General features: G+C 43.0%; 1 protein-coding gene across 2 annotated transcripts in view; it reads left to right on the top strand.

Annotated features, from left to right (window-relative positions):
- The window catches only part of APBA1 (amyloid beta precursor protein binding family A member 1), a 232670-nt gene that overhangs the window by 186675 nt on the left and 26454 nt on the right, over positions 1-19541 (top strand). For both annotated transcript variants that reach the window (XM_065908282.1, XM_065908281.1), the window contains exons 3-5: positions 1647-1742; positions 6118-6157; positions 9498-9643. In XM_065908282.1, coding sequence (XP_065764354.1) covers positions 1647-1742; positions 6118-6157; positions 9498-9643 — 282 coding nt within the window. The remainder of the gene's footprint in view (positions 1-1646; positions 1743-6117; positions 6158-9497; positions 9644-19541) is intronic.

The following is a 19541-nucleotide window of genomic DNA, read 5'->3' as shown; positions in this document are numbered from 1 at the left end:
CCTCTCCTCACTCATATCCCTGCACTTCCTCAGAGAATAGATCTTTACCTGGACTAGGTTTTATGCCTTCCATCAAACAAGCTGTGAAGCGGCACATTCTTGCTCTCAGAGGACCATGGCTGCAGAATTCTTAAGCATCCTTGTGGCTTACCTGAAGATTTTCTTCATCCCCCAGATTTTGAGAGCATGCAGAAATCTTCAGGGATCAGCTGGGGAGGGTTTTAAGCACCTTCACTGGCCTGGAGCTTCAGATCCATTCAAGCAGGGCCCACAGAGGGAGCCTGAGCTCATCACCTGGGGGCAGTAACATGCCTGATGGAACCCCTGCTTCCCACACCTTTTCTAAGTCTTTTTTTTTCTTTTTCTCTTTTATTATTAAGTAGATCAATGAGTATCTAAAAGTGTATTTAAGTGGGGAAAGGAGAGGGTGGGACAAATTGAGAAAGTAGTTTTGAAGCATATCCATTACATATCCCGGTATATGTATATCCAGGTAATAATAAGCATATCCAGGCAAAACAGATGGCTACTGGGAAGTTGCTATATAACACAAGGGGCTCAACCTGGTGCTCTGTGACAACCTAGAGGGGTGGGATGGGGTAGGGGGTGGGGGGGGGTTCAAGAGGGAGGGGAACATATGTATACGTAGGGCTGATTCATGCTGTTGTATGGAAGAAACGAACACAACGCTGTAAAACGGTTATCCTCCAATTAAAAATAGATTTTTTAAAAGGTGTGTTTATCATAACAAATAAAACCATGTTCTCATCACCTAATTTGACAAATGGAAAATTACCAGTAATTCTGAAGGCTCCTTTCTTCTCTTCCTCAAGTCTCTACCCTTCTCTTCCTTCTCCTTATATAATAAATTCTTTCATTTTCCTTGTATTTGAACTTTAATAAGAGGAATCAAACTGTGCTTTTGCCTCTCTGTGCCTTTAACTTTTTCTTAATATTCTTGAGATTTAGCCGTGTTGTATCTTTTATTGTAGTTTGTGCACTTTAAGTGGTAAGCCTCATTTTTAAATATATTGCTTAACAAAGAGTTTAACTCTTCTAAAGTCGCCAAGGTAATGTTGTTTGGATGCTGAAATATCTCTATTTTCAGTGGCTGCTGGGTTAAATCAGGCAAAATTATTTTACAACTGGTTCGGTTTCCATTCATCAAAACCAGTCCCAGCTATCTCTCTAAAAATTTATGCTTTAATTTTTGCTTTTTCATTTAGGTCCTCTTGGGCAGGTGATTTTTTAAGACATTTAGCATCCAAAGTCTTTGTATCCTTCAGTAAGAAAAATGTTTTTAAAACAGAAACCACTTGAGTATCACTGTTAGCTTTATTCATCTGTGCTTTAAGTTTGGTCATCAGCTTTTGCTATGTTTCAAGCCTTGGCCTGAGGTGGTGGATGAGGGAGAAGGGGAATTATAAGGGCCTCTTTCAAAATAGGGCAGGAATTTAAAGAAAGCTTGACAGATCCAAGCCTTCTAGGTACCGTCGGCAGCTTCTTTCCAGGAAGTTTTCTTGCTGAAATGTTCTTCAGTCGTGTGCAACTTTCTCCTCTCTCCCCAGGTCCCCAAGGCCAGCTGGTTCACCCCATCCTTACCTGTGCAGTTCTCACACTGTTTTCCTTTGCTGTCTGTTTTCCAGTCCCCATCTCCAGGCAGTTCCTCACCCCTGGGTGCAGAGTCTTTGAGCACACCCCTTCATCCTGGTGACCCCGCAGAAGCCTCCACAAATAAAGAGGTAGGATACCATTTTGTTTCCAAAGCCATCAATCCATTATGTTTTATTCCAATTCTGGTTTATGCTTTACTCGGCCTCCCATAGAGCTGCTGACCCAGATTACCGTAGGGAGAACAAGCCTAATCTCTGCAGCATGGAATTCAGTGATTAAAGCTATGCCATCCCATTCAATAGCCACTAGCCACATGTATCTATGTTAATTCATAAATAAGATGAAAAAGTCACTTCCTCAGGCACACTAGCCACATTTCAGGTGCCCAGTAGCCACACGTGACTAGTGGCTATTGTATTGGAAGCAAAGTTTACAGAATATTTCCTTGATTGCAGAAGATTTTTTTAAACATGGAACATCAAAAACTATTGAGCAGTGAGGTTATGAGCCTCGATGCCATGGCATTACAGTTGTTATGTGGTTTGGGAAGTGGACTGGTTTCTTAAATACTCAATTATTTCAGGCCCAAGTGAAACAGCTTTTTGACAGCAGGGCAGCTGCTTGTCCTGTTTCTCTGGGGTGACTCTTGTTTATACTTGTCGTCCAAGCTGTCAGTATACCTGGTGAGAACCCCTTCTCACTCTAAAGCAGTGCTATCCAAGAGGACTCCCTGTGATGCTGGGAATGTTCTGCTTCTGGACTGTCGTGAATGGTAGACACTAGCCATGTGTGCCTCGCTAGCCCTTGAGATGTGGCCAGTGGCACTGAGAAACTGAATTTTTCATTTTATTGCATTTTAATTAAATAACTCTGTGTGGCCAGGGGCTGCTGGGAAGTGCAACTGTAAAGTGTCTCTTTGAACAGTAAATCATGTGATCACCCTACTGATGGAGGCCAGGCTGAGCTCTGGCAGAGAATATTTAAGAGAGAAGATGCTGCTGGCTCCTGCTAAGGTTTCTGAGGCTAGAAAAGGGCAGGTGTTTTTCCCTGAGGGGGAAACCTTGCCTTCTTCAGCACATTGTCCTTTCACACCTGGCTAACTGCTCCTCCCACCGGTGTATGAACTCACATCAGGTAATTACTGACATGCACCATCATCTTATGTGTGGGCTCAGCTCGCTCTAAATATAGATGGTGCCTAGTCAGCACTGGGGGTATGCATGAAATAGATAAACCACATAATGAATGATTGTCTCATTTTCCTTCCTTTTGCTGATAACTTTATGTTAAATTCAGTGGAGAAAGTGATCTCTATTTTAACCTGAGTGGCAGATCACTTCTAAAAAGGAGTCTTAGTTAAAATTTACCCTTTAAGTATCATTGAATACACATACATTTGCCATTAAATATTCATGCAGGGAAGAAGTATTTTTTTATTAATCTATTCATATTAAAGCAAACAAACACAGGGAGACAGTCTCAGAAATGACACCAACATTAGAATTTAGATTTGAAATATGCTTTGTCCTTCTCTGGTCTTGATCAGGCTTCAAGAACAGGAGTAATGGGGTTACGGTTTCTTCTGGCCCTGCACCCCTGATATTTTATTCATAGTGCACGAATAGGTGAGGACAGATGGCAAGAAGAAAAGCCACAGTGATGATAACAATAATGGGAGTTAGCATTTCTTGAGCATTTATAGCATTCAGGAACCAGGCCAAGCAAATCACATAGTATCTCACTTAAGCATTAAATGACTTCTATGAGGTAGGAATTATTGTCCTCATTTATCAATGGAGGAAGCTGAGAGGTTAAGTAACTTACCTTACGTCCCAGATGTCACAAGTGGTAGGGCCAGGTTTAAAATCCAGAGTTCTGGAGAGCCCAGGCTCTTAACATCACAATCTGTTGTCCCTGGGGTAAGGAGTACTTGCAGGGCATACACTATATGAACAGGTAGCTTGTGTGTTATTATTTCAAAGTTCAGGCCTCCAGGCTCTACACACAGTTTGTGTGACCTCTTGAACATCCCAAAAATTTGGCCTTCATCTTCTTGAATGTGTCTCTGTTAATTCTTGAATGTTAAGGATCAACTAATGTTCGTCTCTGTCCACATGTGAGAAAACAAAGGGCTCATCAGACATCTGAATGTTCAGCACTTGATTATTCATCAGATATAATAAGCAAGGCAAATGTGTTAGTTTCCCAGTTCCTACAGGACTTGGCACATGTTTCTGCATATATTTAGAAATAATGATAAAAATCTTCTTTGTGTGCAATAATTAGAGATTCTTTCATTTCACAAAACTCTTTAAAAAAAAAAAAAGTTTACTACCCCAGAGACTAAAGAAAGCCAGTCATGAGCCCATGAATAGAGAATAAACGAATGAACCAAATGCCCTACGTTGTGACTCTAAAGAAAATGGCAGCTTTTAGAGCTGTGGACTAAAGCAGTTCTTTTGTAGCTTCTGCTCAAATCTGGGCACTGTCCTTGAGATTAGCATTCAGAAAAGTATCCGAATAGTCCAAGAAAATATAAATTGGCTTTTTAGTTGTACCTGGTACCTAAACCATTTTGATTAGATGAAGTAAAGCCCTTATTGCCCCTATGCTGAGCGCAAGGAGAGGGAAATGGTTGGGGAATAATAATCTTAAAGTCTTTAGGCCCTTGTGAAGAAGCTAGCTTTCATCTGCATACCATGAAGTTACAGATTTTATGTCTTTAAAGCAACAGAGTTTAAGCCAGCAGGCACTCAACTGGGCCTATCTTCTCACTTGAGTAAATAGAAAGTAAAACTCTAACGTAAAGCATTTTTGAAATTGGAGTTCCCTTTTTCTCCTATCCACATAATCTTGACGTTCACTAGGTGTACATTTTTCCATAAATGCTTTAGCAACCAGTAACTTTTCATTCCTGGTGAACTTGTGTCCTTAGTGTCCCTAATGGTGATTCTTTTCTGAAACCAGAAACCCACCTTCTTTGGTATGAGGAGCTCTTTCATCCCAGTGAGCACATTTCCAGCACATTTACTGAGATTACCCTGCCTTGTGTATTGTGTGGCTAGTGTTGAATTCTTGTCCTTGTCCTGGGTTGAGTTTAAAAGTCTTAACAATTTTAAAGTCTTAAAATTGTTTCTTTTACTCCCTCCAGTTTTTTACGCAACAGTTAACACTACTGTGTTTTTTTTTTTAATGTTGTGCCAATTTAATTTATCATCCCTTTACCATTCCCATCTTCCACATGAAGAGCACTGTATAAACTACATAAAGTGCTACGATGTGAAGTTTTTCCCATGATATCCCAGCCACCATCCAGGGCCCTTCCCTCTATCAGTCCACTGGGCACCCCAGAGCATTCCATCAATTCAAGTCACCCTGCTGAGCAGCTGTGTTGTACTAGACAATCTTGTTCTGAAATCATCACCTAACACCTGGTAGATTCTTAGCAGGGAAAATCTGTAGGCTTTCTGAAGATAACCCTTGGCCACGCAGACTCTGATTTTGCCCATTTAGGGACTCTTCTACACTAGCTCTTGACTCTCCTACAATGCTCACGTCATCCTGCCCCAGACTGTCAGCTGCAAATTCTGTTACTGGTTGAAGTAGAAATGAATTACCCACTCTTATTCCACCGAGAGTTATCTCTGGGACATTTGCTTGTGAAAGGAACCAAGGGCTAAGTGTTGGTCCTCTGAGAGCTGGCATTTAAACTGTCATCCAGTCAGGTCCTATAAAGTTTCTAACTGATTATATCCACTTCAAGGATGCTGTTGGGAGACTAACCTTTGCTATGGGGTTTTACTTAATATAAAAAATTCCATTACATAAATCATTATTGCGACAGATTTTTTAACTGCTTCTTGAACTTCTTTGTTTATTGGGCTCTTATTTTAAGAATAATATATAATACATGGTAACACATAATAATGACTTATGTAATGGAATTTTTAAACTAAAATACACCAGTAAGAGATGAAAGGAAGAGATAAAAAAAAAACCCTAGCAACCATTTTTAGCACAATGAGAGATCAGACCTAAAGTACAAATAAAATTTGCCCTGTAAAGACCTAAAGTGGAATAAAATTCTCAAAGGGAATTCTTAATTTTAACATATAATCATATTATTGGTGCCTTTACTAATCAACAGTTTATCACTTACACACCTAGATTCTTGTAAATATAAATTGAGCCTTCTATTGTTACCGCTGATTATGAATTTTGGTCCATGGATTATTTTTTAAGATAACAAACATTTCTCTGATCATGGAATGTAGGGTTTTTAGATTATCTAAAATATGAATGGATGGTTCTGGGCTTCAGGTAGCTTTTAATAATGAATGCATATATTTATTCACACTTCATTTTCTGTAGCCAAAAATGGTTGACAGCTGGTTAATATCTGCCATTGGTGATGTATTTATTTTTCATTTTACATGGATGGTTGTGTTAATGCATTTTTAATGATGCTTTGCCCTTTTTGAAACCTTTTTGTCTTAATTACAGTCAAGAAAAAGCTTGGCTTCATTCCCAACCTACGTTGAAGGTAAGAGCTGAAAAGGAAATACTAAACACTGAGTCATTCATGAATCTTTTAGCATTTGGGGATTGGAAGAACTGGGCTGTAAGATACTAGTGGGAAAGAAAGGCCACAGAGTCTCTTATTCACAGTCTTCAGTCTTAGAATCTCAGACTAAAACAGCAGTAGCCATGAACCTCTCAAAGACCCGCCTCCCTGCCTTTGCTGATTCTGTCCAGGAGACAGTGAGGCTGGGGGGTGGCTGGGGGTTTTGCCTAGCCTAGAACTGGCCATTTTGGATTCAAAACCCATGTCTCCTTATCTCCAATCCAGCATACCTCTTGCATTCATCAGGAACCATTCAATTAGGAACAATGTTTAACTAAGGGAGAAGTTTTGGTCCTTTTCATTAAAAAAAAAAATTCCCAGTAATTCCTGCCTCTTACTTGTGTGAGCTAGTAATATTAACACTCATCAAGCTCTCTTACTCTGCCAGGTACTGATAACTAATTGAATCCTCAGATTGATCTTGTGAAGTGGATTTTATCATTGTCCCCGTGTTATGCATGAGAACTAGGGCATGGAGCGAGGGTGAGCAGCCTTCCCAAGATCCTGCAGTGAGAATCGCAGAGACAGGCTGGGAACCGGCAGTCTTAACTCTGCCGTTCTCCATGGAATCGATGGTCTGTGCAGGACAGCCACGCACGATTGCACATGTTGTTCACTGCCCAAGTGGACTCCATCAGCAGGTCTGGTGGGGCCAAAACTCAGTGCAGACTAGGCACCACAACCTGAGGTTGGACCACACAGATGGCGCAGCTCCTGATCCTCTGCCGGGGAGGATGGCAGATGATTTGAGGGACCAGCGGGCTTGTCATATCCTTGAAGGAGGGTTTTCTGGGGAACCCTTGGGCCTAAAGCCCAGGACAAGCTCATTTCTTTCTTGAGTAACCTGGAAATTATATGCACTGTTTTTGCAAAGATCCAGAACTCCACAAGAGCACTTGGGGGAGTTTTCAGAAATTTAGAAGCTATTCTTCTTCACGATTTCCAAGCTCAACATCAACATGAATGTGAAGATATAATGTGTGTGCTTGTTCACCCATAGAGCAACACAAAGGCATCGCTAAAAAGGAAAGTCTGAAATTCTTTGACTTGGGAGAAATATAACTTTAATTTTTTTAACTTTAAAAAAGTTACACTAGCACTAAGTGTAAAATGAAATTATGAAATTATTTTTTGTGTAATACAGTGACATTTGATTCTAGTCAATTTCCCCAGAAAATAATTGAAATAAAACCGTATCTCAAATATGTATCTGTTCAGGTCCAATATTTCTGTCTCTCAGCTTCTTGACATTTATATAGTCACTTAAATATCACCTGGATTACTCTTAAACACATCTGCATATTCATACTTACTGTGGTTGAAAAGGGACCTTTTCAGTAAAGAGAGCTAATGAATGATAGTGGATGATAGTGGAAGTCCCATAGAGAAGATGTTTCTCTTTTTTTTTTCTTCTATCATTCATTATTTTCACAAAAGGAAGTTTTTTAAAAGTTGCTATTCTGGAGGAGGTCTTTTTTTGTCTTGGTTGTCAAAAATGATTATATTTATGTAACATTATAAATCCATCACTGGGATTTATGATGATATTTTACTTTTTACAAGACATAGTATAGATCCAAACTTGTCCATGTATTATTTTACTTTGGCAGTGCTTCCCTGCTATATAACTAAAGTTATACATTGTAAATAGCCTGAATTCTGCTCATATCTGTAAAACCTTCAGGGTAGGAAGCATGTATCTTTCAAGAAGCACATAAATGACTGGTATGTGGTAGAGGCAGGTTTGGCTGTATCCCTCACTGTTTGTTCAGAAACCTTTCTCAGAAACATTGAGAATCAGAAAACTTAACAGGTTTCCTGATTTAATTTCTACACAGATGCTTTGTGAAGACCTTTCCTAAAACATTGTTAATTTCTTTTTTTTTCACCAACACCGTGGTTTTAGGAAAACGAATAGATTACGTTGTCTGTACCCTGATAAGTAGCTTATCATGGGAACCAGCTGTTTAAACTCAAGATGAGCTTGATGTGTAAGGATAGAAATAAAAATCATTCCAGATTAGCTCTTCAAGAGGAAAAAGCAAATTATTTCCATTTCAAGTTGTCTAACTTAAGACCCTGAGTTTTTAACAGTGGGTTAAAAAGTGTATTTTAGTCTTTCCAAATATGACATTCAAGCCAAAGAAAATACTTATGTTTTAAAGGCAGAATTAAAATGCCTTTCTTATCACATCTGTTGTAAAGTTATGTTTTAGTCCCAAATACGTTTTAATTTCCACTGGGGTTTAGAGGTGATCATGGTGAGAATCAAACTTCCCAGGTGACTCAGTGGTAAAGACCCTGCCTGCCAATGCAGGAGACATGGGTTCTGTCCCTGGATCAGAAAGATCCCCTGGAGAAGGATATGGCAGTCCACTCCAGTATTCTTGCCTGGAAAATGCCATAGTCAGAGGAGCCTGATGGACTGCAGTCCATGGGATCGCAAAAGAGTCAGACACAGTTGAGCAACTAAACAACAACAATGGTTAGAACCAGATGCCTCCATTTTAAATATTTAAAATTAAGGGTTTGATTTAAAAGACTGGTGAATGAGAACAGAAAATTTCAAATTTCCTTGGAATTGGTATGTATGTGGATGCAGGCCGGGCACATTACAGCTGGTAAGTCAACAAGGTTTTTAGCACGAGACCACGACTCTGGGGTCATGTTACCTCTCTTGCAGACTTCGGGTTAGAGGCTTTTTGGGGAATCCAGACATTCTGCAGCAAATACTCTTTTCTCTGACTTATAATATTTATTTCCCCATTATGGATAAAATGGAGGGGGTAGGTGATATGAATCAGTGGCAAGCAAAGGAACTGCTGTATGATAAGGCTGTCTAACAAGATGGCCTTCTGCTCATCTAACCATTTGTCCAGCAAACTTTTATTTGATACGCACTGTGTGACAGACGCTGACTAGACACAGGAAAGTCAGAGGTGATGGTATTGTGCTCCTGTCCCAAAAAACAACATCATTTATCAATGAATTTTATATTTCATGTTTAAATAAATATTCACATTGTTTCTCATAGTAAATGGTCTGGGTGAAGTACATTCCTCTCAGGAAGAATTTTCCCTTCTGTTTGAAAATGAAGACAGTGAAGGGAGATCAGAGAGATGCCTTAGACTCTCAGTAGATGCACCTGCTCAGGGGTGTTGGGAGCTGACCACCTATGTTGGAGGCATGTAGCAGAGGGGAAGGGGCGTGATGGGGGGCACACGTGGCCTCACTCACCACCACGGTCTGTGTGTTACAGTTCCTGGACCTTGTGACCCTGAGGACTTGATTGATGGAATCATTTTTGCTGCTAATTACCTTGGCTCCACCCAGCTGCTCTCAGACAAAACTCCCTCCAAAAACGTGCGAATGATGCAGGCCCAGGAAGCAGTAAGCAGGATCAAGGTGAGGGGGTACTCTGTGCTCCGAGGGGGGTGGTGGGCCAGTGTGGGCAGCTGAGCCATCCATAGTGATCACCCCGCACCACATGTCCCAAGTTTAGGTGATATGACAGGCAGGGCTTATACCTGTACCTGCCTCAGTAGAAGTTCTCAGTAGAAAAAAGATTTCCAAAACGTGTTTGAGTCTTGATGCATAAATGCTATATAATTTGGTTGTTCTTTATGGCCAGCCTTGAGGAAGAAGTACATACGATGATAAGCTTTGGAAAGGTGGAAAGATGAGGAAGGACAGCATTTTAAATATTATCTTTCCAATATGTGAGCACTGTATCACTGTATTTCTGCTGACAGAGATCAGTGCCTTAAACATTCATGCTACAGTGTGGCTCAAACTAGGTGTCATTGCTTTTGAACCTGTCGATCCTGTTTAAGCTAGATTGAACTGGCTTCAGTTCAGTTCAGTTGTTCAGTCGTGTCCAACTCTTTGCGACCCCAGGGACTGCAGCACACCAGGCCTCCCTGTCCATCACCAACTCCCAGAGCTTGCTCAAACTCATGTCCATTGACTGAGTGATGCCATCCAACCATCTCATCCTCTGTCATCCCCTTCTCCTCCTGCCTTCAGTCTTTCCAAGCACTAGGGTCTTTTCCAGTGAGTCAGTTCTTCACATCAGGTGACCAAAGTATTGGAGCTTCAACTTCAGCCCTTCTAATGAATATTTAGGACTGATTTCCTTTAGGATTGACTGGTTTGATCTTGCAGTCCAAGGGACTCTCAAGAGCCTTCTCCGATACCACAGTTCAAAAGCATCCATTCTTCAGCACTCAGCTTTCTTTCTGGTCCAACTCTCACATCCATATATGACCACTGGAAAAACCATAGCTTTGACTAGATGGACCTTTGTCGGCAAAGGAATATCTCTGCTTGTTAGTATACTGTCTAGGTTGGTCATAGTTTTTCTTCCAAGGAGCAAGCGTCTTTTAATTTCATGGCTGCAGTCACCATCTGCAGTGAGTTTGGAGCCCAAGAAAATAAAGTATATCACCCTTTCAACTGTTTCCCCATCTCTTTGCTGTTAAGTGATAGGACCGGATGCCATGATCTTCATTTTCTGAATGTTGAGTTTTAAGCCAACTTTTTTCAGTCTCCTCTTTCACTTTCATCAAGAGGCTCGTTAGTTCTTCTTCGCTTTCTGCCATAAGGGTGGTGTCATTCGCATATATGAGGTTATTGATATTTATCCCGGCAATCTTGATTCCAGCTTGTGTTTCATCCAGCCCAGCATTTTGCTTGATGTACTCTGCATGTAAGTTAAATAAGCAGGGTGATGATATACAGCCTTGACATACTCCTTTCCCAATTTTGAACCAATCCATTGTTCCATGTCTGATTCTTACTGTTCCTTCTTGATCTACATACAGATTTCTCAGGAGGCAGGTTAGGTAGTCTGGTATTCCCATGTCTTTCAGAATTTTCCACAGTTTGTTGTGATCTACACAGTCAAAGGCTTTGGTATAATTAATAAAGCAGAAGTAGATGCTTTTCTGGAATTCTCTTGCTTTTTCTATGATCCAGTGGATGTTGGATATTTGATCTCTTGTTCCTCTGCCTTTTCTAAATCCAGCTTAAACATCTGCAAGTTCTCAGTACACGTACTGTTAAAACCTGGCTTGGAGAATTTTGAGCATTACTTTGCTAGCGTGTGAGATGAGTGTAATTGTGTGGAAGTTCGAACATTCTTCAGCATTGCCTTTCTTTGGGATTGGAATGAAAACTGACCTTTTCCAGCTCTGTGGCCACTGCTTAGTTTTCCAAATTTGTTGGCATATTGAGTGCAGCACTTTCACAGCATCATCTTTTAGGACTTGAAATAGGTTAGCTGGAATTCAGTCACCTCCACTAGCTTTCTTCATAATGATGCTTCCTAAAGCCCACTTGACCTCGCATTCTGGGAGGTGTGGCTCTAGGTGAGTGATCACACCATCATGATTATCTGTGTTGTGAAGATCTTTTTTGTATAGTTCTTCTTCGTATTTTTTCCACCTCTTCTTAATATCTTCTACTTCTGTTAGGTCCATACCATTTTTGTCCTTTATTGTGCCCATCTTTATATGAAATGTTCCCTTGGTATCTGTAATTTTCTTGAAGAGATCTTTGTTCTTTCCCATTCTATTTTTTTCCTCTATTTCTTTGCATTGATTGCTGAGGAAGGCTTTCTTATCTCTCCTTTCTATTCTTTGGAACTCTGCATTTAGATGGATATCTTTCCTTTCCTCCTTTGCCTTTCACTTCTCTTCTTCACTCAGCCATTTGTAAGACCTCCTTAGACAACCATTTTGCCTTTTGCATTTCTTTTCCTTGGAGATGATTTTGATCACCACCTCCTGTACAATGTTACAAACCTCTGTCTATAGTTTTTCAGGCACTCTATCAGATCTAATCCCTTGAATCTACTTGTCACTTCCACTGTATAATCGTAAGGGATTTGTTTTAGGTCATACATGAATGGTCTAGAGGTTTTCCCTACTTTCTTCAATTTAAGTCTGAATTTGGCAATAAGGAGTTCATGATCTGAGCCACAGTCAGCTGAACTGTCTTGCTTCACCTAAAAGAAAGTATTTGATCAGATCTAAACCAAGTCTAATCTAAACCAAGTGAGTGCAAGGCTAACTCGGTTCAAATTAGTCATAACCTGTTTGCATCTGTTCTGTCAAAATTTAAAAGGAGCGAGCTTGTTTGATCCCTGAAACCACTTTTGTCTAGTTTAAGTCATTCACAGCTAGTTTGAACCAGCCAAACTAGCTTGAACTGGTTTGAACTGGTCTGAACTGACCCCATGGAAATGCAGCCTCTAGAATATCCACCACGATGCTAGTGCCCCTAGAACCGTGGACAAGCCAGTGGTGACAGGGACCCTGATGGTGCCATCGTGTCATTCAGGTGCTGCCAGCACCCAGAACCCCTGAGGCTGTTTTCACCTAGAGCCACAGGCATTTCATCACCACTGAAATCAGAGCTGGGGACTTCCAGCAAGTTGAAATAGCTTAGGACTTGTGAGATTTGGTTCTGTCCAGTTTCCATTGGTCAGAATCAACTCCGTTCTCAAGGGACTGTTCCCTTTTCATGTCTTCTGTCTCACACATCCCCAGGCTTCATCCTGGGCTTTGTATGGCAGTGTGGAATGAGAAGCAAGAGTCCTTAACTCTCTTCATCAAGGGAAGAATATTTGTTGAGCAAACGCACCTGGGAGGGAGGGAAAATAGTGATTTATAAGGTGAGATCCTTACCCTCAAGTTCAGCAGCACAAATGAGAAGTGAATGAAGCCAGCACATGTACAAGGGGCTGCCGGAGGAGGAGAGAGGGGTGTCAGGATCAAAAGGCCACAGGAGGGCGGGGAGCCCTTGTGAGCTCAGACACTGCCTGGAAGCCTGAGGGAGGAGAGGGCAGCAACCACGGAGGTTGTGGAGGTCACACGGAGCAGGGGTGCTTCTTCACGTCCTTCTACCCCCGCTCCCACACCCCTCCTCCAGGGCTGATGCTCGTCTCACGAACTTGCCCGGGCTCTGCTATGCCCTGAATAGTAGACAAGGTCAGCGCTGGCCCTTCCCTTCATTACCCATCACTGCACAGGAAGCCCATGCTGCAACTTTTGATAGCATTATTGACAATTTATTGGCTTCCCTAGTGGCTTAGATGGTAAAGAATCTGCCTGCAATTGCAGGAGACCCAGGTTCGATCCCTGAGTCAGAAAGATTGCCTGGAGAAGTGAATGGCAACCCACTCCAGTATTCTTGCCTGGAGAATTCCATGGACAGAGGACCCTGGTGGGCTACAGTCCTTGGGTTGTAAAGAGTCAGATATGACTGAGCGACCAACACTACTACTACTGACATTTTAGGATTTAGGATGTATGACCCAGAGAGTAATTTACAGCTATATCAAGTCCCACCCCTACCTGCAGAGGTGCATCTTACCTTGTGACTTCCACCTGGACCACTTCCTGACAGTGTATCAGACCGAAGCTCCTACCCTCTGGGTCCTTCAGATGCAATAATGCTGCTGGTAGAAACTCAGGTTTCTGTTGAGCTGTCTATCAGAGCTTGTTTGATCTCCTTTTACTCTCTCCCTGAACATAAAGAGGTGACATTAATACCTGGAGATGTCCCCACAGTGTTTTCCATGTTAATTTAAGATCTCCCAGGTGCAGAGTTCAAGAATGCACAAAACTGCCTGAGAACAAGCTGCTTTTCAGGCACTATCCTGCCTTATCTCATACTGGAGAACTTGAAAAGCACCATCTTTAGGGACAGAGTTCTGACTCCTCCTATCCCCAGGTTACCAGATATATTATGATTATAATTTTGTTACATCAGCATTTGTTAAGTAAACCCCCAGGTGAGCAGAAGACTACAAGAGAAATTGAGATGGAGAAGTTTAAGACTCAGAAGTCCTGGAGGAAGCACCTGCATACCCAGAGAGGCCACGTGGGGAGGTCTGGCAGGACCGGGGCACGTGCCTTTACTGGGGTCCATGGGTGGGATGCTCTGAGGTTCCCAGATGAAGGCCAGATTGGTCAGTGCGAACCAAAATGGGGTTTGGTGAGCTCAATGGAGGTATTAGCTAAGGGGCACCTTGGAGAAGGCCCCGGGCAGCCGGGGAAGACAAGGGCTGATGAGTGGGTGCGGGGTCCCTTTAGGAGCTGATATATGCATGTGATTCTGCGGGCTGCTTTCCACAGCATTTGCGTGCATAAAGGGGCTAATGTCAGCTTAAGGTTCAGGCAGGCTGCTTGGCCAAACAGAATGGATGCTGAGGCAGTAATACCATGGAGTAACTTTGAATTTCTGACCCAGCGCTTAGTTTCCTGGGCTAATAATGTTACCGTTAGCTCCCCCTGGGTCAGTGGAAGTACAGAGACCCTGGATGGTTCTCTGATAGACGGGGACCACCAGTAAGGGGGGTGTTTGGAAAAGAGGCAGTGCTTTTGGTTGTTGCAGTGTCTGGGGCATTTTTATTGGCATGAGTGGCTAGAACCAGAGAGCCTTGCCACCCTGTTATGTCCAAGACAGAGCCACGTGACAGAGATTTATCTCCTCCAGATTGCCAGAGCACCCCTCCCTGCCAAGGCACGCTACCAGGATCCATTCAGGTGAATCCTCCAGAACAGAGCAATAGTCCACCCCAGAAAGAGTACTGAGGAGCCCTGAGACCAAGTATTGCATGCTGCTTTGAGACGAGTTTTTCCTGGGTTCTGTTTATGGACTTCCTGACGGGTCGTCCTTGAGTCCCACAGCTAGGTCTGTCTGTCTGCTGCCCTGAGACACGTGTGTGTGTTCAGTGACCTCATGGGACACCAGGCACAGACACATCATCCGAATGTAGGGCAGGTCTTGGGCAAGACCCCAGACTCCAGCATCTCCATGCCAGACCCCTCCAAGCGCCAAGTGTTCTGCGCATTATACTTTGTGAGAGTGGTCTTTTCCATTTTCAAAGTCCAGCTCCCTGATGAGAAACCAGAAAGTTTACTTTTGAATCTTCAAAAAGGATTGGTATCCAGAAGTTCCACAGATCATTTGAACAAAAAATTAGAAGGCTTTGTCAATCAGAACAGGCAAGACAGGCTGTCTGATTATAAATCCATTTTAGACCTGCCTAGAGCAGAGTAAGCAGCTGGAAAATGTATATTTATCTTTACAGCAAATTGCTCTAGTGTGAGGAATTCATTATAGAGTGGTGAGATTAAACAGTCGCGTTTCATGTATAAGTATCATTTCACAATGTGCTTCTTGCATCTGAAGGGAATGTTGCCTATCATTAAATATTTTCTGCCTTGTGTTCCTTTTGCATGCATTTAAATGCCTGTCAGATTGTTTGCCTTTACACCCAACCTGCCACTTTTTCAAATTGTGAGTGGAGAAGGCCGCGTTCAGAACTCGTGGTTTATTTCCTCGCCCCCAGGAAAGTTACTGTGGGGATGGCGCGGAGACTTCACCACGTGCACGGGGAACCACGGGGCTGAGAGCAGGTCTCCAGATGAACTCGGGTGGTCCAGGGAAGCCTGCACTGGGATGCCCACAATGTGCTCCCTTCTCTGAGGAAGGTGCTGTATGCTTCTTCCTAAAGAGGCTGGCCTTTCAGAAATGAGTTACTCTGGGCCACCTCTAGAGAGACGCAGAGCAAGCAGAGTGAGGCTACTGATATTCTAGCCACGTCCATCCAGGAAGGAAGGGGGAAGGGATGCTCTGTGGATTTATTTGGAAATCCATTTAGTGATATCCTCACCACAAACTGATGAGTAATTCCTGGCTTGGTGCTCTCACCTACACACAGAGGAGCTTCCTCCTTTCTTTTTCTGATTCCTTCTGCCTGCCTCCCTCCCTCAGGGACCCCACCTCGGCCCGCTCCTTCCTCCGCCAGCATTGTTTGTTTGACCCGATGGATGCCAGGGAGGCCTTCCTCTCGGGAGCCCCGCTGTGGCCCTGTGGCCGTGTGTTTGAGGTGCTTTTGCTCTGAGCCAGCTCTGCCCCTGATGTTTGGGTTTCCATTTCAAAGCAGGCTTTAATTCCTGGTCTGTCCGTCAATTATGTGGTGTCTGTCACTCACGTAGCACCAGCTGTGAGCTGACATTTAATAGTGATACTGGCTTTACACTTGGGAGTCTAAAGAATTGCAATTTTCTTAAGTTACAAATAATGTACAGGTTTATTTGCCAAAATGGGGGGAGGATTTCGAGTTGTGGTTTTTCTAGATATGAATCTGAGTCAAAAAGCAAACTGTCCCCATTCAGGATCCCTGTGACAAGGCCTCTTAGCAGATAAAAATCAACCACATCCTTGACCCTGAGAAACTTGCTGTCTCGTGAGAGAGCCAGGAGGAGTGTTTAGGTAACTAAAATAACAAGGCAGGCTGAGGAATCTGTAATTAAGACATTTCCATCTACCAAAATGTAAGGTACAAGGTACATCTGAATGCAGCAGCAGAGTTAGAGAGTATCTGCCATGTTCTTTGCAGTTGTTTTCTTTTTTTCCATCTTTGTACTCTCCCTAATCTATTCTTTCTGCCTTGGTTCATCTTTTTTTGAGAAGTAAGAATAACCTTCCAGAAAGCTTCCCATATGATTTAGAAATGCATTGAACAGTGGTCCTCAGAGCAGGACCAGCAACAGCATCATCAGCTGGGAATTTGTTAGAAGTGCAGACTCTCAGGCCCCAACCCAGTCAGAGACTCGGGGAGGTAGAGCCCAGGAGCCTGTTTTCATAGGCCCTCTGGGAGATGGTAATGTGTGCACAGGTCGGGACCCACCCCCTGAGGGAAGTGGGGACCATCCATCCAGTGTGAAGGAGCCTCTGGTCTCCAGCTGTGCGCTCTCATTCTGGTCAAATGCATCGCTCCTCGCTGATGGGGTTCCATTGGCAGATAAGCACAAGAAACACCGCCAAATAGATACTTTTGGTATCTGCCACATGTATTTTCCTATTAAAGGCTCTGAGAAGTCCTGTACTAAGGAGATATAATTCATTTTTTTAACCAGAAGCTTCCACAATTACTTGAAAGCAGAATACATCATCCCTATGGTGATACCTAATGGTCTTATTGCTAGGATTCTTTTAAATATGTTTTAGGAAAAACTTCTAGAGGGAGCTTTGCCCTACACTCAGTCAGGATCTGAAGCAGGCAGAGACATCCCCTTCCGAGCCCTTCCACAGGTGGGAATCCTGCTTGACCCTACCCAGAGAACCAGTTGAGAAACCTGCATAGCAAGCTCACTCGCCCCTTCCTCTCACTGCATCTCCATGCTTCATTTCGCCCTCATTCCCACTTCATTCCCTGCTCCTCCACCGAAGACGGGGCGAGGTGCAGAAACTGCCTGAGCTGTAGAAACCGCTTCATGTCCACACAATGTGGTGTGTTTGTCTCCATGGCCTTTTGGTATTTTCTTTGGTCCACACATTTTTATAAGGCATATTCATTATCAAATATTCTTATATCTATCTTTACTAGCCTGCCCCAAAAGATCAGATTTTTTTTTTCCATTCTTTTATGGGGAGATTTTGTTTAGGTGTTTCAAAACTATGATTTAATTGTAAAATGAGAATTTCTGTCAGTGTAACCTTGTCTAAGCCAGCTGATCTCCCGTCTGACCTGAAGTCGTCTATGGTTGATAAAGAAGATACTGACATGGATAGCAGACCCTTTACGTACATTATCTCATTTATGCCTCCAAATGGAGAGGGTGGGGAATCCTGTGAGGTAGGTATTATTAACCCCATTTTACCACCGGACTGAGACAGACTGAGAAGTTTATAGATGAGAAACGTGTTCAGCTGGCACCGTAGCAATTTGGAATATAGAGTTAGGTTTCCAGTTTGATTATCTCTTCTGCCACTTAATAGCTGTGTGACCTTGGGCAAGTTAATTAGCCTCTCTGTGCCTGAGTTTTCTCCTCTGAAAGATGAGGATAATGTACTGCCTGCCTCACAGGGTTATTGTAATCTTTTATATGGATATATGTGAAGTGCCTAGAAGGATATGAGCATATGCTAAGTGCTCAGTCAGTGTTAGCTGGGGAAAGAAAAGCTAGAATAGTCAGAGCATCCCGGGCATAACTAGCCTTAGAGGGTCCTGGCGACCTCAGGTACTCAGGACACGTTGTGGATGGAGTGATTGGATGGACAGTGCTGCACGTGTCCTGTGGTGATCACCAGCCTGCTGGTGATGAGTCACAGGTCTCAGGAAAGCCAGGGCTTTAAATGAATGCTGTCAGCCCCTGCTTCAAGATGCATGTGGGCCTTAAGGCTCACAGACCTTTCTCTGCTGCTCCAGCTTCTCATTCTGGCCCTGACCCCATCATGATTTCCAAACTTATGCCTAAATTTTTAATTCTAATTTGCTTCAGGGCACTTGGACATCATAAGTGATTTAAAGGTGGTGTTACTCTTAAGTGTACAAAACATTTTTGACTTCATAAAAAAATTCTCAAAATGCCTTTCACAGAACTTGGTTTGCCTTTTGGATCCTCTTCCTCATCACCCATCCCAGTAAAAACAGAAAGTGGGCGTTTCATTGGTGGCAGGCTTGCTTTTCTTTGAGAGGGGCCTTTCAGATTAGATTTCTCACCCTGCAAGTGAAGAATTTTGACCAATGACCATTAAGTTTTGGTATCAAAAATAATGGAAATTCACATATTACTGCCATATCATTTCAGGGGAGGTAAGAAGACAGAGGTTAGGCTCTTCCAGCAGTTGTTCATCTTGAGGATTATAACTGGTACAGATCAGGAATCTGTGGGCACAGCATCAGCCAGGGGCCACTCTTCAGATGCGCAGATATTTCCACTGTCATTGCAGCAGTTAGGATAGCGCTTGCAGTTGCTGCCTCCAGACTTTCCCAGAGTAGACTGTTGCATCACGAAGTCTTGACCACCAGTATGAGCTGTGAGGCTGGGGCTGCCCTGGTCTCCTGGGTGCACCAGATCAGCCGTTTAGTGTTTGGATGGCTGACTCATCCAGTTTCTCCACCACGAGGTAGCACAGACAACACAGTTAATTGCTTACGAGGTAGTGACTTGTTGCTGAGAGCAAGAGCTTTGGTGCCAGGTGAGTACCAAGGATGTGAGGGAGCTGCTCTTCCCGCACCCCACCCACATCGTCACAGCAGTGCCCGTGGCTCGGCCACCAACTCACCGTCATTCAGGTCATGTCTGCGTGCATATGGCAGGCCTTACCAAAGCCAAGAGGCTGCATCCCAACACAGACAAATTGTAGTTGTCTAACATCATGATCTTGTGAGAGCAAACACAGACAGAGTGCTTAAAACACACCAGGTACTGCTTTGAGAGCATTGTGTATGCAGTTGACCCTTGAACAACACAGGTCCACTTATACCTGGGTATTTTTCAGG

This window comes from Muntiacus reevesi, chromosome 17 (assembly GCF_963930625.1).
Source record: "Muntiacus reevesi chromosome 17, mMunRee1.1, whole genome shotgun sequence".
NCBI classification, from domain to species: domain Eukaryota; kingdom Metazoa; phylum Chordata; class Mammalia; order Artiodactyla; family Cervidae; genus Muntiacus; species Muntiacus reevesi.
The sequence above is the reverse complement of the archived record's forward strand: the minus strand, read 5'-3'. Positions and strand labels throughout refer to the sequence as shown.